Source organism: Erithacus rubecula (assembly GCF_903797595.1).
Source record: "Erithacus rubecula genome assembly, contig: scaffold_90_arrow_ctg1, whole genome shotgun sequence".
In the NCBI taxonomy this organism is placed as follows: domain Eukaryota; kingdom Metazoa; phylum Chordata; class Aves; order Passeriformes; family Muscicapidae; genus Erithacus; species Erithacus rubecula.
The window spans coordinates 711,970-734,086 of record NW_027635424.1 but is presented as its reverse complement, the minus strand read 5'-3'; the positions used below and the strand labels follow the sequence as shown (position 1 = coordinate 734,086).

Here is a 22,117-nt window from a genome sequence, read left to right as displayed (position 1 = left end):
TTGATCCCTTCTTTGGGGGAGAGGGTATTGTTTTACATTTACAGGTAATTGCATAAGTGATTTATGGCCAGCAGTAAATTTTATTTCATGTATAATTTGCAAGCAGGCAGCTTTGTGAATGTTTTCTAGGAGTTGGTCAGGGGTGCCAGTTAAAGCTACAGGGTCTTTCCAAGGCGTTAAGCCCCCCCACCCAATAAGCTGTGCACTGAGTTAGGGACCATGGGTAGCGTTTATCTCCTGTTACCAAGAAAACTCCCTGGCAGCAGAACCCACTAGCTTCTTGTTCTGATAATTGAATATAATCTCCACCAGTGAGAGACACTCAAAATATGCATTCTGTCTCAGACTCAGGAAGGGTCACCCATATTCCTTTTTTAAAATATCTAATTCAGTAGCAGCATATGGGATTTGCTTAGTGGATATATGTGGGTTAGAATCCTCATGATTGAGGTAGTCGTATTGTGTTTTAATTACCGGTCTCAATCTAGGGTAACAATGTTCCCCACAATTTTCTATCAGAATTAGTTCCTTTTGAGGATATAATTGATTAATTTTCTTCTCCTCTGTTTCTTTTGGTGAGTGAGTGTGTTTTCAAATATTGGCATGTTCTTGTCTTAGGGCAACTTTTAAAAAATTATTTTCATCCCTTTAAGCATGATTCTCATTCCTTTCTACATCTATTTTTTTATGCAAAATTTCCACTAAATTTTGTTGAGAGTCAATAATTGTTTCTTCCTCATTTCTTCACTTTAGGCAAGTATCTATAGCTGCCGTAAGTTAGGCCCCCAAAACTGAACAGAGAATGGTCTTATTTCTGCCCAGTTTGAATTTTGTTTCATCTTGCAAAGAATGTATCCTATTATTTATATTTTCTAAATTAAACCAGTTACTGTGGGCCCATTCTTCCTCCCCTTGAGAGTGTCTGGCTTTATATTTAGCTAATAAAGCGAAAAATGCAGCCTTATCCTTTGTATTATGATTTTCAGGCATTTTGCGAGGGGGAATGTAGAACCACCCCAGGGAGGTCAACACTTAGTTACACACACAGCTTTCGCTGTATACAGTCCCTCTCTTCCTTGGGTGGGTGAAGAGACTAAATTTACACATGCACTCCTCAGCCTGCGCAGTATTCTCACCTCATTTTAGGGAAGGTCAGTACACATAAACACAGCAATAAAGAGCAAGAACAGCACAGTTCTGCCTTTTGCACCAAGACATCTTTTGTGAATTTATGAAGACAGAGTCCTGAAACGAATGTAGGGATTCTTTTCACCTAGGCATGTGCAGTTTGCACACAAAATCTGAAATGCCCCCCTTCCTTTCTAGTCTGGCTCACCCCTGTCAAGGTGGCCAGCTAGGTGCAGCTGAATCAAGACATCCTTCCCCTGTTACAGACTACACACAACCAGCAACCCTTCTCTCTGTCAGAAATCCTGTGCATGACGCCAATTTAATGTCATGGTCTGCTCAACCCAAGCGAGAGTTGTGATGGTTCTTTCAACCCCAGGGTGCAAAAGACAAAAGTAAGAGACTCAGGTTTTATTTCAGCAGAAAGCAGTAATGCAGTTTATTGCGTGTCAACAATTCAATTTCGCGATAGAAGAGAGAGACAGAAAGAGGTAAAGGAAACTAAGTAAAAGAGGGGAGAGAGAGAGAGACAAAGGATGAGGATATAGCTACCAACTGATAGGGCGCATCCTCGTGGTAGTCAGACAATAGACACGTCTTCAGTCCATTGAGGAGAAAGAAATCTCAGAGTCTCTTTAAGAAAGTCACTTTTTTATAGTCCTTTTCCAAAGCAAGTGGCCTCTGGCGTAAAGGTGGGGAGATGTATGCGGAGATCATTGCTCCAAGAAACAGGTTCTGGAACAGGACGCTATAACCAGTACCCTGATCGAGAGCAGCGCAGAATGACAAGCACCAAGCACACCTACAAACAGGCCTTTGGCCAGCACCCACCTTTGCCAGGCCAGAACTCAGGTCCAGATTGAGCAGTGGGGTCCTGGCCTCTTGTTCTCTGATGATGATTGTGAGGCAGATCAGATAAACTTTGGACCGACTCTTACTGCAACCAAGGGGACATTGTGACACCATGGGTCCTAACAGAACCATGGATTCAACAGGACACCATTGTGCTGCATGGAACCAATGGTCTGTTGTGACACCATGTGGTTTCATAGAACCAAGGGACCATTGCAACACAACGGGCCCTCACAGAACGAAGAGGCCATTGTTATACCATGCGGCCCATCTGCACAAAGGAGCCACTGTGACAACAGGGAGCCTAACTGAACCAAGGTGACACCAAGGGGCCTCATTGCACCAAGAGGCCATTTGGAACACAATGGGACCTCACAGATCCAAGGGGCCATTTTGACACCATGGGTCCTAACAGAACCAAGGGGAAACAGTGACATCATGGGGCTCAATTGAACGAATTGAATATTTTGGCACCATGGATCCTACCAGAATGAAGGGGCCATTGTTACTTCTGGGGCCTCTGAGTACCAAAAAGTAAGTTAGACACCACAAAGCCGAATGAAACCTATGGCCATTGTGAAACCATGGGGCCTAATACAACCAAGGGGTCATTTAACATTTTGCAGCCCCATGGATCCAAAGTGCCATTGTGACACCATGGTACATCAAAGAACCATGGGGTAATTGTGACACCATGGGGCCTCATAGAACCAAGAGTGTATTGCGACACCGTGTGTCTTCAGAGGACAAAGGTACCATTGTGAAACCATGGGTATACATAGGACCAAGTAGCCATTGGACACCATGGAGGCTCATAGAACCAATGGGCCATTGTGATACTATGGGAGGTCGTGGAATTGAGAGCCATTGAGAACCATAGTGCCTCATGGAACTAAGGAGGCATTATTATACCATGTGGCCTCAGACAGCCATGGGGTGATTTTGACACCATAGAGTATAACAGTACCAAGGGTGTATTGAGACACCATGGGGTCTAACAGATGCAATGGGCCATTGTGACACCATGTGTCCTTATAGAAGCAATGGGTCATTGTGAAACCACTGGACCTCATGGAAGGAAGAGCCATTGTGACCTCATGGTGCCTCATAGGACCAAGCAACCGTTTTGATACCATGTGGCCTCAGTGAAATAATGGGTGATTTAGACACTGTAAAGCCTAACAGAACCAAGGGTCCATTGTGACACCTTGGGGCCTAACAAAACTTATGGGTCATTTTGACATCATGAAACTTATTGGAAACAAAATTCCATTGTGACACTGTGGAACCAAAAAAGAATCAATGGGCAATTCTGACACCATAGGGCTTAAGACAACCAAGGTGCCAATGTGACACCATTGGTCCTAACAGAAAAATGTGGTCGTTACAGCACCATGGGGCATCATGAAACAAAGGGGACATTTCGACACCATGAGGCCTAAGAAAAGCAAGGGGCTTTTGGGACACCATAGGACATCTTGGAACCAAGGGGGTCAATTGTGATACCATGGGGCCTCATAGAACCATAGGTGTATTGTGACACCATGGGGCCTAGCAGAAAAAAGGGTCCATTGTGACACCATGAGATCTGAAACAACCATTATGACACTAAGTGGCCTATCTGAACCAAGGCACCATTGTGACAACATAGAGCCTAACAGGACCAAGGGGCCATTGTGACACCACAGGGCCTCATGGAACCAATGGGCCATTGTGACACCATGAATCCTAATAGAACCAGGGGGAAATTGTTATACCATGACGTTCAATGGAACCAAGGGGCTTTTGTGACACCATCGGCCTTCACAGAACCAAGGGGCCATTGTGACACCATTTTGCCGTATGAAACCTATGGTCCATTGTGGCACCTTCGGGCCTAACAGAAACAAGGGAAAGTTTTGACATCATGGAGCCTTACGGAAACACAATGCCATTGTGAAACAACGGGACATCAAAGAACCAAGCGGCTATTGTGACACCATGGGGCCTAAGTGAACGAATGCACCATTGTGACATCATGTGTCCTAAGAGAAAAAAGTGGTCCGTGTGGCACCCTTGGGCCTCATGGCATGAAGAGGACATTGTGATACCATGGGACCTAAAGGAACCAAGAGATCATTGTGACACCACGACTCCTAACAGTACCGGGTGGCCATTGTGATATTATGGGGTCTAAGTGAACAAAAAGGCCATTTTGACACCATGGAGCATAACGGAACCAAGAGGCCATTGTGCCACTATTGTGCCACATGGAACATATGGTACATTGGGACACCATGGGGCCTTCATAGAACCAAGTGGATATTGTGACACCATGGGGCCTCAGAGAACCAAAGGGTGATTAAGACACCATGGAGCCTAATGAAACCAAGGGCCATTGTGATGCCATAAGGCCGCATAGAATCAAGGAGCCATTGTGACACCATGCTGCCTAAGAGAACCCAGAGGCCATTGTGACACCAGTGTGCTGCATGTAACCAGTGCTGCATTCTGACACCGTGTGACCTAGCAGAACCAAGGAGCCAATGTAACACCATTGATCTGCCTTGAACCAATGGCCCATTGTGACACCATTGGGCCAAACAGAACCAAGGGGCTGTGTTGATGCCTTGGGTCATCATATAACCAAGAGGCCATTGTGATACCATGGGGTATATCTGATCTAAATGATCATTGTTACAACATGGACCGTAATAGAACCAAGGTGCCACTGTGACCCCACTAGGGCCTCATAGAACTAAGGATATATTGTGACACCATTGGGTCTAACAAATCCAAGAGGCCATTGTGACAACATGGGGGCTTGCTGTAAATTCCACCCTCACTCTCTGACCTGTTCTGCTAGCTTTGGGTCAGATATGGATGAAATTCAGGACAAAGCAAAAGACAAAAGGAGGCTCTGTGTCCCAGGAAGATGTCCCGCACTTTATTCCTAAAACGTTTCCAGGGATTAAGTGAGAGAGACAAAAGAATGGTGAGGAATTTCAAACCTACGGTGAGGGGAGGCATAAATCCAGTTGCAGCCCATGAGATTGCGCTGTCAGGGAGGGGCTAAGGGATGGCTGAACTATTTTCACAAGCCCCAGGGGAGTACAGAATGAACCATTTTCAGTGCACTATGAACCATAACTTAGTACAAAACAACAGGGGCCTCATAGAACCAAGGTGCCATTGTAACACCATGCTGCCTAACCCAGGAGCCATTGTGACACCAATGTGCCGCCTGAAACCAACGGTGAATTGTGACACCATGAAGCTTAAAAGAACCAAGGGGCCAATGGGACACCACTGTGCCACCTGAAACTGCTGGTCCATTGTGGCACAATTGGGAATAACAGAAATAAGGGGCCATTGTGACACCATGGGACTTCATAGAACCCAGGGGCCCTCGTAACACCACGGGACTTCATGGAACTAAGGGTCCATTGTGAGACCATGGGTCCCCAGAGAACCAAGAGGCCATTGTGACACCATGGGACCTCAATGAACCAAGGGTGTATTGTGACACATGGATGCTCATAGAACCAATATGCCATTTTAAAGCCGTGGGACCTCACACAACCAAAAGGCCATTGTGACACCATGTGGTATATCTGATCTAAATGGTCATTGTTACAACATGGACCGTAACAGAACCAAGGTGCCACTGTGACCCCAATAGGGCCTCACAGCACTGAGGGGCCATTTTGAATACCATAGGAGCTCATAGAACCAAGGGACCATTTTGAACTTCATGGGGCCTAAGAGAATCAAGGGGAAATTGTGACACCATGGAGCAAAACAGACCAAGTGGCCATTATTGCATCATGGTTTCCACTGAAATCAAGGGGCCATTGTGACACTACGGAGCATATCTGAACCAAGGGGCCGTCGTGAAAACATGGAGGCTAACAGAACCAAGATGTCATTGAGACACCACAGGGCCTCACCGCACCAAGGGTGCATTTTGAACACCATAGGTCCTAAAAGAAGCAAGGGGCTTTTGTGACACCATGGGAGCTCATAGAGCAAGGGGACATTGTGACACCATGGGAGTTAATAGAGCAAGGGGACATTGTGACACCATGGGGCCTCACAGAACCAAGGGGCCATTGTCACACCATGATGTCCATCTGACCAAGGGGCCATTGTCACACCATGGTGCCTAACATAACCACAGGAAAATTGTGACAGCATGGGGCGTAATGGGAAATTGTGACACCATGAGGCCTAATAGAACCAAGGGGAAATTGTGTCACCATGGGTCATAACAGATGTGATATGATGTTTTGACACCATGGGGCCTAACAGAATTAAGGGGTCAATTTGTCACAAATGTACCACCTGGAATCAATGGTCCATTACGACACCATGGGGTATAACATAACCACAGAGCCATTGTGAAATCATGGGGTCTAATAGAACCAAGGTGCCATTGTTATATCATGGGACCACATGGAAACAAAGGGGTCACTGTGACAGCATGGGGCCTAATGGGACCATAGGTGACTTGTGACACCTTGGGGCCTCATGGAATCAAGGGGGCATTGTGACACCATGGTGCCTCATAGAACCAAGGGGTGATTTTGACACCATGGTGCCTAACAGAACCAAGGGGCCATTCTGATGCCATGAGGCCCAACGGAAATAAGGATACCACTGTGGAACCCCATGTAATCTTTAAGCACACCAGGAACCTGCTGCAGGTGAGCTGCTCTCCCCAGGGTTCTACAGGTGCTGTAGGATTCTGCTCCATCACAGGATTCCTATTGAGTCATGGCCTCCTTTGAGAATGGATCTACTGCAGAGCAGGATCCAGCACAGGATGCAGGTGAATCCCTGCTCCATTCTGGGCCTCTGTGGGCTGCAGGTGGATCTCTGCTCTGTCATGAGGTGCCTGAGCCAGTCCCCCTCCCCATGTGTTGCTGCATTATTAGGGCAGGGGAAATTTGGGAGGACCAAAACTCCTGTTTCCTCCAGTTACACAGTTGTGGATACTGAGTTTTTGTAGTAGCTACATCCAATTCTGGTGTTGTGCATTACCTGCAACACCCAGCAGTCCTATGTTAGCCTCCCATATTGACAGGATTATTTCTCAATCTCCTCCAGCTCTCATCCATAATCACAGAATCACAGAATCACAGAATCACCGGATAATGAGGCTGGAAGAGACCTCTAAGATCATCAAGTCCAACCTATGTCCTAACACCTCAACTCAGAGTCTAGACTATAGCACCAAGTGCCATGTCCAGCCTTTTCTTAAACACATCCAGAGATGGTGATTCCACCACCTCTCTGGGAAGAGCGTTCCAGTAATTTATTATTCTTGCAATGAAATTTTTTTTCCTAATATCCAACCTATACCTTCCCTGTCATAGCTTGAGACTGTGTCCTCTGGTTCTGTCAGTTGCTGTCTGGTGGAAGGGAGTGACCCCCACCTGTCTACAGCCTTCCTTCAGGAAGTTGTAGAGAACAATAAGGTCACCACTAAGCCACCTCTTCTCTAGGTTAAACAACCCCAGCTCCTTCAAACATTCCTCATAAGGCTTGTGTTCCAAGCCCTTCACCAGCCTTGTTGCCCTCCTCTGGACACATTCAAGCATCTCAAACATCCTTCCTAAACTGAGGGCCCCAGATGTACAGGGGAAGAATGACCTCCCTGCTCCTGCTGGCCACACAATTCCTAATGCAGGCCAGGATGCCGTTGGCCTTCTTGGCCACCAAGGCACATTGCTGGCTCATATTCAGCTGGCTGTCAACCAGCACCCCCAGGTTCCTTACCACCTGTACAATATCCAGCCACACTGTCCCCAGCTTGTAACGTTGTAGGGGACTTTTATGGCCAAAATGTAGAATTAGGCACTTAGACTTATTAAACTTCATGCTGTTGGACTCTGCCCATCTATCTAACTGATCTAAGTCTCTCTGCAGAGCCCTTCTTCCTTCCAATAGATCAACATAAGCTCCCAGCTTAGTGTCGTCTCCAAATTTGCTAATGAAGGACTCGATGCCTGCATCCATATCGTCCATAAAAATATTAAACAGAACTGGCCCCAGCACAGAGCCCTGAGGGACCCCATTGGTGACTGGCCACCAGCTGGATACAGCACCGTTCACCACCACTCTCTGGGCCCAGCCATCCAGCCAGTTCCTAACCCATCAAAGAGTGCTCTTGTCCAAGCTATGTGCTGCCAGCTTCTCCTGGAGCATGCTGTGGGAGACAGTACCAAAGGCCTTGCTGAAGTCTAAATAGACAACATCCACAGCCTTTCCTGCATCCACCAGGTGTGTCACATGGTCATAGAAGGAAGCCAGGTTGGTCAGACATGACTTACTATTCGTAAACCCATGCTGACTTGGTCTGATACCCTGGCCATCCTGTAAGTGCTGTGTGATAGTACTCATTATGAACTGCTCCATAATTTCCTATGTATTTCATCTAAGCATTCTTCTTTGATGAACAATCTTAAGGTGCTGGAACCCTGGTCACTGAGAATTTTAGACTTTCTGTGCTGACAAGCACTGACCCCCAAGAGAACACTTAAACTCCGGCCATGGAAAAGACTTCCAAAACCAAATAATAAAACCGAGATTATAAGTATGTAGTTTAAATAAAAATATGTAATATCATATAGTATGAAACTCAGATTTTAAAGTTTCAGAATAGAGTAATATATATAATAAAGTAGAAATTTTAGAACAAAAGTTTGTCCTTCTTTTTGCCTTCTTCTTCATAAGTCTAAATAATATTTTATAATTAAATAAAAAGTATGCATTACAAGCCACAAATAGTTAGTTATTAAATTAAAAGTAAAAATAATTTAAGCATAATTTCTTGATTAAAAAATTTGTCCTTGAAAAGACCTGTAAAAAAATAGGTCTTCATTTTTAATTTATGAACTTAAAATACTGCAAAACTCACAGTTTGTAAAACTATAATATAAATTCAAATTAATAAACATCTAAATCCAAACAAAAAATACCAACTCGCACATTTAATCCCAACTATAACAAAAAAGCCCCACATAATATTAATGCAGCATCCGAATATTGGGCAAGTCTACGTAATCTTCAGGCCTGGACACTTGGATTGAGTCCCATCAGTGTTGGGATACCCAGAACTCCATCCTTCATGCTGGAGTGCAGGATGACATCACATGTGCACGGTGTTAAGCATTGCCATTCCTTGACAGCTGATCAAATCTGGAGGTCAGGGATTCAAGGAGCCCTGCTTTTGCATCCGTTTGGTCTGCCAAGTATCTTAGTCTAGGGATGGTGTATATTTTTTTCATATGTCAATTTTCTGAAGAGGTTTTCATGCGATGATGTGTGTTCTCCTCATACATATTACTCACCAAGCTGGTGACATGGTGTGTTGGGTTGATGTGGCCAGAAATGTGTATTCTATCAGCATCTGTTGAATCTGGGTGGGGTAGTGAATCCTTATCTCCATTGCACATATTTTTTGCTAACGGCCATCTTTAAGATTAGGCAAGGCAATCATCTTTATCTTTTCCACAATCCATCCTCCCTCCAGGGAGATATCATCTGCTACTGGGCCATTAAGTCCCACTGTATGACTGATAAAATTACATCATCCCATTGGGACATCTTTCAGCCAGAGGGAGGAGCCAAGTCTTTCCTACCTAAATAAAAAAACTGAGATTTTGGACAGCAAAATAGCATCCTTCCACTGGATTCCAGAAGAAAACCTGACCTTTCCATACCATCCCTGGACCTTCAGAAGAAAACTGCACCCTTCTACGGGACCACTGCTTCAGCTAAACCACATCTGCCACTGCAGGATGATTGTAGCCACAATTTAATTAGACTGCTACCAACACCCTGAGTGACAGGGTGTCAGGTTGTATTCTGACTGTCAGGGTTGGCATTATTCTTCATAATACTATTTTTCTATTTGAATTTTCCTAGTAAAGAGTTGTTATTCCTAATTCCGTATCTTGTCATGAGAGCCTCTTAATTTCAAAATTATAATAATAATTTGGAAGTAGGCAATTTACGTTCTCCATTTCAAAGAAAAGCTTCTGCCTTTATTGGCAGACATCTCTCCTTCAAACCAAGACACATGGGAGTCCACTTCCCTTTGCTGCAGACCATGTAGAATATGCTGCTGGTCAAAAACCTTAGCAATTTCTACGAATATGACACCCAGCAGCCTGTGTTCTCTTCTGGCAGATCGAATTTTTGTTTGCAGTAGTATCACATTTCCAGCACATCCCGCCTCTGTTATAAATCCACTTTGCCATGGCTTGAGGGGGCATGCCTCAGTAAACCTTACTGACGTTATTATGGAGAGCAGACTTAACAAGATGGAACCAATCTTGATCATTCATGGCTTCTTGCTAAATATATATGATTATAGATTTTCTTTTCCAGGTTAAGTATAGGTGGCCCATCCACCTGGCCAAATTGGTAAATTTATCTCAAATATGGGCAATGGCCAACAAAGTATGATTGAAAGAATTGTATTGCTCCCACATGTCCTACCCATTATCCATCAATGCTGTTCAGCCTTATTTTTTATTTTCATGAACAGAAACAATCCATCGAGCTTTGTCCACAAAAGTACATACCAAACTAACGGAGGAGAGCAGTGCTCCGGATGCTCTGGGCCCAGGGAGTCTTCCCTTGCCTCATCTTAGAGAGACCTAGGGCCAACAGCAGAAGAATTTGTCTCACACCACTTTCCTTGCACTCCTACAGGAAATCCCAAAAATTCAATGTCTACAAATACATTTCTGTATTTGTAAGATCTTGAGTTTGTGAAGGCACTGATATTTCTTGACCTTCTCACTGGCAGCAACTTTCAAGGAGGAGTTGGAGTGCTTGTATCTGACTGTCATGTTCACCATGAATGCTTTTCCTCCTTTAACAAATATCAAATCTGGCTTGTATAACTCGTTGTCATCGTCTCTTGAAATACAGTCCAATTCTTCTTTTTAGCCTCACAGCTCACAGATGTGTCTTTTTCTGCCTTTATTCCTGTTTTTTTGAGTATAATAATACAGGCTGATGTTTCATTATCAGCACCACAATATTTACAGGTTTTCACGAGTGCCCTTGGCCAGGATCTCTCTAGTGCGGCGCACATTGGCTCTCAACTGTCATGCAGTTACCAATTTTCTATGAGGTGTGCTTCTGTACCTGGTTATCCACCAATTACAGATATCATAATTTTCCAACTTCTCTATACCGTGGCCTATGGATAGCAGTTGTTTCCACTTATTATATGATATTACATTATATTATCATATAACATATGATATGATATGATATGATATGATATGATATGATATGATATGATATGATATGATATGATATGATATGTGGGAGCCCATGGCGTACCCCTGGCCTCCTTGGGGGTCTCAAAACCCCCCTGGCAAGGGTCTCAAAGACCTCTGAGTGAGACCCTGGTGTCACAGGTGCTGAATTCTAACCCCTGGGGGAAGCTGTCAGCACAAGGAGAATGGAAACAAGCTGCCAAAATTAGTGAAGTGTAAATTAGATTGTTAGAACGTAGATAAATAGACTTTTGGGAATGTTTATGATAAGGGACAAGTGGCCAAGATGGAGAATTTGGGGGGTGGACACCTTTACCTCCTTCTTTTCCCTGTCATCCATGCTGGGTGACACGTTGGCACTCTTGGATTGGATGGGGTCAGGGCTGGACCATTTAATAAAATTGTATTGTATTGGGAAAATTTTGTAAACATGTAATACATAATACAAACTATATAAGATAAGCCCTGCCTTCACCAGGCAGATTCCACCATGGATGCCAGGCTAAGCAGACCACTGCTGGCCAGGCAAAATGTCCCTGAGAAAAGAAGTAATAAACAATCCTTGTCTCCGGCAATCTCTCTTCGGCTGCTTCAGAGAAAACCAGGGTTTGAACCACCTTCATGTCCCTCTGGGGTGATCTTGGGGCAAAGGAGAAACCCCAGAATGGAGATATTATATTATATTATATTATATTATATTATATTATATTATATTATATTATATTATATTATATTATATTATATTATATTATATTATATTATATTATATTATATTATATTATATTATATTATATTATATTATATTATATTATATATATCATATGCCTGGGGATACTTGGACAACCCCTCCCAATTTCCACCAAGGTAGTTTATATGTTCCAAGAACTGTTTAGCATGGCTTTTCCTTTGGTTTGGCTTTTTAGAGTGTGCACATTTCTTGGCTGTGGTTTTAGTCCATTCTTATTATCACCTCCAGCCTGGGCTTTGGTCCTTACTTGGTGCTGATTGTAGCAGGGGTCTTCATCATCCATCCATTGGATGGTATCCCAACCAAGCAGGCAGTTCAATTCCCACAAGCATGACTATATCAGCTATTTCACTATAATGTCTAAGCATAGTTAAAAGCAAAAGTAAAAACTATATCTTTATAGCAGAGTTACTTTAACATTATACATATAGCATTCCTTTTCATTTTTTCAAAAAGCCAGTATCATAATATGGATTTATAACATGCTGGATATTTTCCAACCTATTCCCAGCTCAAAGCAGAGGGAAGAAGAAAAGGAAAGAGCGACCCTGACAGAATCCCAGAACGATGGTGGTGAGAAGGGACCCTGCCCATGGGTTCCAATCCCAGCAGGGAGAGACACCTCGAGCCCAGTGAAGGTGCAAACGAGACCATAAGAGCACAACTTACGGATTTGATTGAACATGGATTTGAACAAGAAATGTGAGGCAGAGAAATGGAAAACAAAGAAAAAGAAACAGGCAAGAGCTGAGGATGGGAATCAGCAGCTGCAGAGCCCAAACTGAACAATTTGCTCAGTGCTGACTCCTCCGTGTACAGCGTGGAAAATAAGGTTTTTACTTTGTGTTGATTTTAAAAGGTTTAATAAAACAAAATAAGAGACAAATAATAAAAGGCAAAAATGATTGGGTGTTCGGTATATAGCTAAGAGTACACTTGTTGTTTGGGAGATATATTTTTTAATTTATTAGCTTGTTGATTATTTGTAGACTTATTATGTATTTTCAAACAGTTTTATAATTTTTTTTTATATTTTAGGATTTATTTTTTGTGGTTATTTTTTTGTTTGTTTTTTAGAGAGCATCTGTGGTTATTGATTGTGGTTTAAACTCATTTTTTCTATTATTTTGATTTTGATTTGTGGTTTTTAACTTTCATAGATGGTTGGTCCTGGTAACTGGTGCATTATTAGTAGGTGTTTGTATTGTGTGTTATTGAATTAAGTAGGTAACTTATTCATTACAAATACACTTTAATAGCCTATGTTACTTTAAAAGAAACGACATACACTTCTCTTTTTATTCTTTTTCTTCAAATTAGAATTGCGCAATACACCTAATACATACACATTGCCTGTCCCTGCTTTGTATTAAAATAAGCTCCACGGCTTTTTGTAGCTGCGCACTGATCCTGTTGGTCGCTCTCCTGGATCGTCTGGGGATGAAGTAGACAGTTTTCCTGTTAGTTGAACTTTTCATCTCGTCACCTTGGTCATTCTCTTTTTAGTCCTTGGGTTATCTTCCCGACTTTGATACCAGTTTTCCTGGGTTCAGGGATCTGGAGAATCCCCCTTATCCTGTGGTGCCTTTGTCCTTGCATCCTGTTCGCCCACCCCAGCTCTTTATCTTATCCTGCAGCCTTGCTCTCCCCTGTTCTTGTAAGCACCGTAAATTCCAGCAAACATAGGGTTTTGTCAGCCCCCTTCTAGTCAAAGCATTTCCCGATGCTCGATTCCTAACTCTCAGTTGCTCTGTCTCCCCTGCAGGCTCAGGGGGTGCTGCCCCCTCCCCAACAGCCGCTGCTGCGGCGGCCGCGGGGCACAGGGGGTGGCAAAGGGGGGTCCGGGATGCGAGCGGGGGAGCAGCGGGAGGAAGAGGAGGAGAGGGGAAGGGGAGGAGAGAGGAAAAGAGGAGCAGGAGGAGCCGGGAGAGGAGCAGCAGGCGCAGGCGGAGAATCGCGGTGCTGCAGGGCGAGCCCGCTGAGCCCGCAGCTCCGCTGGCCCCGGCAGCATCGCATTCCTGCATCCCGCGGGTGAGCGCGGAGGGGAAGCTCGGCCCGGGGCTATCGCGGCAGCTCCGGCACGGCTGGTTGGGTTTCGGATTCTTGGGGATGGGGATTGGTGTTTGTGCCTCGCAGATTCGGGAATCGAGTCGCAAATGTATTTGGGTGTCCGTGGGAGAGATATTGTTTTATTGATGTGAGGAGGGGATGTTTCTGGCTCTTGCAGGAATCCAAAGCTGAGCCGTAAATGCTCCTTGGGGGGATTTGGAGGGGCCCAGGTGGCGATGGCCCGGTCCCGGCGGGGCGGGACATCGGTTTTGGGGATCCTCGGGAGAGGCGGGGGATGAAAGGCGGGAGCCCCGGCGTGGGGAGAGGGGCGACAGCAGAGCTGGGGGACCCCCGGCAGCCTGGAGGGGAGGTGGAGCCGGGAGATGAGTGGGGTGCGGGCCCCCCGAGCCTGGAAGGGCTGGTGTGGAGTGGGAGTAAGGCCTGAGTGACTGGAGTGGGGGGAACCGAGTCAGAGCAGCATGAGCCCTGGGACCCCCGAAATACCCTCAGCGTGCCTGAGCAGGAGCCGGGAGAGGGGGAATCCCCAGGAGGCATGCGCCCCCCTCCATCAGCTCTGAGAACAGGGACCCCCATAACCCCAAAGTGAAGACAGAGCAGGGAACTCCTGAGATAGTGTTTTTGGGCTTCTTCGTGTATTTCGGAGCTCTTTATGGACACCAGACACCCGGGGAATTCTAGAGTTGCTCTTGGAGAGTGGGACCTTCAAGGCCAATGCAGTCACGTCTTGTTTTTCCCCCAGATCAGGATTTCCCATTTCCTGGTCTCATCTGGATGGAGGGAAAGGCCATGAGAAAGAGGAATATGCCCCGGGACAGCCAGGCAGGTGAGGAGGAAATCACTGTCCCTTTTCCCCTCTGTCCTGCTGGGGAGGATTGGGGGCATCTCCTTCTCCTTCCCTCTGGCACAGAGGCAAATCCCATCCTCTCCTTGTCCTTCCCCCCCAGACCAGGAGCTGAGGACGGAGACCAGGGAGGACAAATCCCCACAGCAGAACCTCGTGGAAGAGGCCGTTTGCAGCGGCTCCACAGAGCAGGAATCCAACAGGGAGGAAAAGCCGCGGAGATCCCGCACAAGGAGGGGCTGCAAACGCAGATCATGGGGATCCGAGGAGGAAAGACCCAACCTGGGCCAGGCAGGCAGCCAGAGATGTGGCCAGAGCTCTGAGCTGAGGGTCCATGAGCAGGTTCATGATGGCAAAAAGCCCCTTCAGTGTTTGGAATGTGGGAAGAGTTTCCGCACGAGCTCTGGCCTGGTCCGGCACCAGATGATCCACACTGGGGAGAAGCCCTATGAGTGTGGGAAATGTGGGAAGGGATTCAGAGACACCTCAGATCTGATCAGGCACCTGACAGTGCACACTGGGGAACGGCCCTACGAGTGTGGGGAATGTGGGAAAGGATTCAGCTGCAGCTACCACCTGATCATCCACCAGAGGATCCACACTGGGGAACAGCCCTACGAGTGTAGGGAATGTGGGAAGGGCTGCAGAAACACCTCTGACCTGACCCGCCACCAGACAGTGCACACCGGGGAAAGGCCCTACAAGTGTTGGGAATGTGGAAAGGGATTCAGCTGCAACTCCAGCCTGAACGTCCATCAGAGGACCCACACTGGGGAACAGCCCTACCAGTGTGGGGAATGTGGGAAGAGCTTCAGCCAGAGCTCCAATTTGATCTACCACCAGAGGATCCACACCGGGGAACGGCCCTACGAGTGTGGGGAATGTGGGAAGGGATTCAGCTGCAGCTACAGCCTTAATCTCCACCAGAGGATCCACACTGGGGAACGACCCTATGAGTGTGGGGAATGTGGGAAGAGCTTCAGCCGCAGCTCATACCTGATCTGCCACCAGAGGATCCACACTGGGGAACGGCCCTACGAGTGTGGGGAATGTGGGAAGAGCTTCAACCAGAGCTCCAGTTTGCTCTACCACCAGAGGATCCATACTGGGGAACGGCCCTACGAGTGTGGGGAATGTGGGATGGGCTTCAGGATGCGCACCCAACTCACCCGTCACCAGAGGATCCACAGTGGGGTACGACCGTATGTGTGTGGGGAATGTGGGAAGAGCTTCAGACTGAGCTCCAGTTTGATCCGCCACCAGATGATCCACGCAGGTGAACAGCCCTACAAGTGTGGGGAATGTGGGATGGGGTTCAGGAAGAGCTCCAACCTCACTCGCCACCAGATGATCCACACTGGGGTACGACCCTATGTGTGTGGGGAATGTGGGAAGAGCTTCCGTGACAGTTCTCGCCTGATCATGCACCAGGCAATGCACGCTGGGGAATGCCCCTACAAGTGCTTAGAATGTGGGAAGGGCTTCAGCCAGAGATGCAACCTTATTGTCCACCAGAGGATCCACACTGGGGAGAAGCCCTATCAGTGTCCTGAGTGTGGGAGGAGGTTTCAACAGAAATCCCATCTGCTCAGGCATCAGCAGATTCACACACAAGAGAGGCCCTTCACCTGCCCTGACTGTGGGAAGGGCTTTAAAAAAAACTCCACCCTCATCACCCACCGGCGGATCCACACCAGGGAGAGCCCCTAACAGTGTCCCCAGTGTGTCTCCCAGAACTCTGCCGTGACCCAGCACCAATGGGGGCACTGGTAAGGGAAGCTCTGTGAGTGCCCTGTGTGTGGGAAGAGGTTCCTGTGCTGCTCCAGCTCCATCCCCTCTGTTGGACCCCGTTGGAAGCTCTCCAGTGACCCTCGTTGGGCAGAGCCTTAGTGATCCATGGTCCAGGTGATCCTTGTTGGGAACACACCAGGCTGGTGGTCTCCACATCTTCCTGGCTTGGGAGAATGGATTTTACCTTCCACCCCAAAAAATTTTGGCTTTTGCATCCAATTATTTCATCTCGTGGCATCAAGGAGTACTGAATGGTCTTGGAGGTATTTTCCAACCTAAATGCTTCCATGATTCTAGTTCTGTCTGGGCCACAGGCATCTTCCACAGCCATATCATGATGGACTGGGGCAGAAAACCAAGATTTTGGAGACAGTGGAGTGCAAAGGCCTCTAAAAATGGTTCTGCCACTCACCCAAGCCCATGCATGCTCAGTCAGCATGGACAGGTAAATCCTTGTATTTGTGCCTTGATTTTCTTTCATTTTTCTTCATCCCTTCACCCAACATTGGGGTAAAAATAAAGACATTGAACTATGACATGGACATGGGCATTATGGGTTGTGGATGGGGACATGGTGGGGACTGGGACATGGATATGGACATGGACATGGATATGGATATGGATATGGATATGGATATGGACATGGACATGGACATGGATATGGATATGGATATGGATATGGATATGGATATGGATATGGATATGGATATGGATATGGATATGGATATGGATATGAATAGGCCTGTGGATGGAGCTATAGGGCATGGTGGGTGACAGACTCAGGTGGTGACATAGAGGTGTATCCCATGGATGTGGACATGGAGGGCAAGGGATGGCTTTTGTCACCATGTGAAAAATGCGGCTCACTTTCCTGGTAAATTTTAAAAAGTTTAATAAAAGGCAATAAGAGACAAACAATAAAACAAAGTTTATAACAGCTGGGTGCATGACAGTCAGCCAAGGGCACACACTATCACAGAAAACACTTTGTTAAGTGCATGAACATGTTGCATATTCATAAGTCTTCATGCATCATTCAAACTCACCTCCTCAACCTGTAAATCAACTTTTTTTTTCTTTTTTCTTTTTCCTTTTTTTTTTTTCTCCTTGTGGATCTTTCCTGTCAGCACACTCCCTGAAAACAGAGATCAATAAATTCCTTCCCTGGAGTTCTGGTGTTCATCACCCCTGTGCTCATCCAGACAGGATAATCCAAGAATGTGAAGAATTTCCTAATTATCTTTTTCCCATTCTCTGAGTTACTTACATGAACAAAAGCTTTTTCATCACTATGTTAGAGACCAAGAAAAGTAGATATTTATCTCACTACTATTTTTCAGTTTTGTTTATAGCAGAACTAAAAGAAACTATATTAATACAGCAAAGTTTTCCAATGTTACACATACAACATTCATTTTAATATCTGTGAAAAGCCAATAATATAATATGTACTTATAACATCACACTTGCAGAGAAAGCTATCAATTAAAAATGGGGCCAGGATAAAACTTAGTTGTGATAAAGGCCATCCCTTGGGGCCCTCTAAACAAAGGAGCCCCTTGGAGCTGTGCTGGCTGCAGCAAGGTGAGCAGCACAGTCCCTGTGAGTGGGGCTCTGTGAGCTGGGAACTCTCCTGCTTGCTGCACTCAGAGGAGCCATGCAGACACAGCAGTGTCACCAGAATGACCCAAAACTGCTCTGGTGGGGACAGGAATGTCACTGGGACCCCTGAGCACCAACATACACCTCAAATGGGGTGCCTGGTGGGCACCCTGAAGGGACAGCAGTGTCACTGGGACCCCCAACCAGGGACTACAGGGACAGCAGTGTCACTGGGACCCCCAACCAGGGACTGTGCAAGGACAGCAGTGTCACTGGGACCCCCAACCAGGGACCATGCAGGGACAGCAGTGTCACTTGGATCCCCAACCAGGGACTCTGCAAGGACAGCAGTGTCACTGGGACCCCCAACCAGGGACTACAGGGACAGCAGTGTCACTGGGACCCCCAACCAGGGACTACAGGGACAGCAGTGTCACTGGGATCCCCAGCCAGGGACTACAGGGACAGCAGTGTCACTGGGACCCCTCCTACTCCACAACTCTCCCCACCGGGTCTGTCAGCACTGTCACAACTGCAGCACTCTCTACAACTCCCCGGAAGGAGGCTGTAACCAGATGGGGGCTGCTCTCTTCTCCCAGGCAACCACTGACAGAAGGAGACTACACAGTCTTAAGCTAGGAAAAAATTAGGAAAAAATTCTTTACTGAAAGGGTGGTTGGGCATTGGAAGGGGCTACTCAGGGAGGTAGTAGAGTCACCACTCCTAGAGGTGTATGAAAATAGACTGGATGTGGCACTCAGTGCCATGGTTTAGTTGATAAGGTGCTGTTAGGTCATAGGTGTGACTTGAAGATCTCAGAGGTCTTTTCCAACTCAGTTAATTCTGTGAACTGTGAACTGCGACTTTTCCTCTCCTGTGGAAGAGGAGGAGCCTCTTCCACAACAGCCCCTGGAGGAGGGGACAGGGACAGGTCTGTGCCACCCCCAGGACCAGCACCCCTGGCGGGGGAGGGAGTCATGGGTAGGGGGTGCCCAGCTTGAGATTGATGAACTGGGAGGTTGGGGAGTGGAGTCTCATTTTAGGGCTTCTTGCAGCCCCCCAGGGCATCCTCCCATCTGGGTCTGGAGAGGGCCAGAGCCAGCACAGCCAGTACCCCCAGACCACCCCTCTTTCCCTGGGAAACATCCCCCAAAGGTGCCAAATCCTGCTGGGATCTGGTGCAGCCAAGCTTTGGGTAGGCAAAGGGGGGTTCAGGGGGACTAAGGGACAGAGGGGTTCATCCTGCTCCTGGTTCAGTGTCCAGTGCTGATGCCCAGCCCCAGTATCCAGCCTTAGTGTCCAGCCTCAGTGCCCAGTTCTGGGTGTCCATTCCCAGTGTCCAGCCCCGGTGCTGATGTCCAGTGCCAGTGCCCAGTGCCTGTGTCCAGCCTCAGTGCCCATCCCAGCTGTCCAGTCCAACTGTCCAGTCCCCGTGTCACTGCCCAGTCCTCGTGTCCAGCCCCACTGCCCAGCCCCAGTCCCAGTTCCCAGGCTCATTTCCCAGCCATGATTCCAAGCACTTATCCAGTCCCACCCTGGTCACAGTCGGGTGCCAGCCCCGATAACAGCTGTGTGCCAGATGTGTGCCAGATGTGTGCCAGTGTCACCCCCCCATCCTGGGGGACAAGGGCAGCCATCAGCAAGGCCCAGGGCTGGGCAATGTCACACCAGTCCTGGAGGGAGCTGAGGATTTTAACCCTGGAGCAACAGCAAGAAGGATGCAGTAATGGGAACAATGACAGAACGAGGCAGCCATGCACAGCTTGGTGTGGGGCCTGGGGCATGGCATGGGGCATGGTGTGAAGTGTGGCATGAGATGGCACAGGGCACAGGACAGGGGACATGACCCTGGAGCACAGCACAGGGCACAGTCAGCCCCAGCACCACCCCGAGCCCCCTCCCACCAGCCCCACTGGGACACCCACCCCGTGGCAGAGGAGCTCGGTCAGGAGCTGCCCCTGCCTGGCACTGTGGCCCCGAGGGGGTCCCGGGGGTGCTCACCCAGCACTGCCTGCCACTCCAGGCTGCTGCAGACCCTGAGTGCCTGCCCCAGTGCCATGGTGGTGACAGGGGAGCCACCCCAGGGGACTCGAGGGACACCCTGGTGTCTGTCACAGAGTCCATGTGGCATGGGGGACACCCGTGGGGATGCCAGGGGAGACAGGGGTGGGCAGGGGGTGGGGGCATATTGGGGATGGGGTTGAGGGGCACAGACACCCAAAAATGCATCAAAGCCAGGGGGAGGGCACCCAAAATTATGGGAAAGGATCAAAATCTGAACAATGCACATAAAACTGGGGAAAGAACCCAAAATGGGGGAAAATGAGCCAGAAAAAGAGGAAAGGACCCCAAACAGGGTTAAAGGATCCAAAAGAGGCAGAAAAGACCCAAGTCAAGGAGAAAGGACACAAAACCAGAGGTCAAAGAGTCGTGGGGTGCTGTGGGGTGTCATTGGGTGCCCCTGTCTGTGCCGGGACAGACACAGATGCTCAGTGCAAGGAACAGCCACGGGAACATGTGTGCTAAAACACTTTCCTGGTAAATTTTAAAAGGTTTAATAAAGGACAAGAAGAGACAAAGAATAAAGCAAAAGGTTATAACGGCCGGGTGCTTGACATTTAGCAAAAAGCACACACTAACTCAGAAAACACTTTGTTAAATGCATCAACCTGTTGCATATTCATAGACCTTCATGCATTATTCAAATCACCCCGCCCCCTCAACCTCCCAATCTGTAAAACAACTTTTTTTTTTTATTTTCCCCTCTCTTTGTCTCCTTGTCAGCGCACTCCCTGATAATGGAAATCAATTAATTCCTTCCCTGGAGTTCTGGTGTTGTCACCCGTCTTCATCCAGATGGATTAATCCAAGATTGTGAAGAAAATCCCGATTATCCTTTTACCATTCTCTCGAGTTAGTTACATGAACAAAAGCTTTACATCACTATGTTATAGTCCAAGAAAAATAGATATGTATCACACTGTTATTTCTAATTTTTGTTAATATCAGAACAAAAAGAAACTATATTCACCCAGCAAAGTTTTCCAACACTATACACATAGCATTCATTTTAATATTTGCGAAAAGCCAATAATGTAATATGTACTTATAACACTATGGGACACGGGGACTCCCTGTGGGACACGGGGACATCCGACGGGACACGGCCCCGGGACCTCGGGGACTTTGATCCCGCGGGGGGGGCAGGAGCAGGGGACACACGGGGAGGGACAGGGACGCACGGAAGGGAGCAGGGTCACACGGGGGAGAGGGGGATGGGGACACTCGGAGCGGACAGGGACGCACGGAAGGGAGCAGGGTCACACGGGGGAGAGGGGGATGGACACTCGGAGCGGACAGGGACGCACGGAAGGGAGCAGGGTCACACGGGGGAGAGGGGGATGGGGACACTCGGAGCGGACAGGGACGCACGGAAGGGAGCAGGGTCACACGGGGAGAGGGGGATGGGGGACACACGGGAAGGGACAGGGACGCACGGAAGGGAGCAGGGTCACACGGGGGAGAGGGGGATGGGGACACACGGGGAGGGACAGGGACGCACGGAAGGGAGCAGGGTCACACGGGGGAGAGGGGGATGGGGACACTCGGAGCGGACAGGGACACACAGAGGGACAGGGACACACAGGTGGGGGGGACAGGGTGGGGGGCAAGGACACACACAGGGAGACAGGGACACACCGGGGCAGGAGCGGGGACACGATGTCACCAGGACGCGCACTGGGACAAAAGCCGGATGCGGTGACACCCAGCGCGGGGCCACCGCGTGACCCGCGGGTGACACCG

At 47.8% G+C, this 22,117-nt stretch overlaps 2 protein-coding genes across 2 annotated transcripts in view; one reads left to right on the top strand and one right to left on the bottom strand.

Moving 5' to 3' along the window:
- Window positions 1–22,117, bottom strand: part of LOC306816838 (IgGFc-binding protein-like) — a 156,519-nt gene that overhangs the window by 26,540 nt on the left and 107,862 nt on the right. The gene's annotated exons all lie outside the window — the stretch shown is intronic.
- LOC306816841 (uncharacterized protein) lies at window positions 13,924–16,717 on the top strand. Its single transcript, XM_079333291.1, has 3 exons — window positions 13,924–14,040; window positions 14,824–14,902; window positions 15,024–16,717. Exons 2-3 carry the CDS (start codon window positions 14,851–14,853, stop codon window positions 16,628–16,630), a joined length of 1,659 nt encoding a protein of 552 aa, XP_079189417.1. The 5' UTR covers window positions 13,924–14,040; window positions 14,824–14,850; the 3' UTR covers window positions 16,631–16,717.

Coding starts and splice junctions, on each gene's coding strand:
- LOC306816841 (XM_079333291.1), top strand. CDS start 14,851: ATGGAGGGAAAGGCCATGAGAAAGAGGAATATGCCCCGGGACAGCCAG. Junction 14,903..15,023: donor GCCCCGGGACAGCCAGGCAG/GTGAGGAGGAAA, acceptor CTTCCCCCCCAG/ACCAGGAGCTGAGGACGGAG.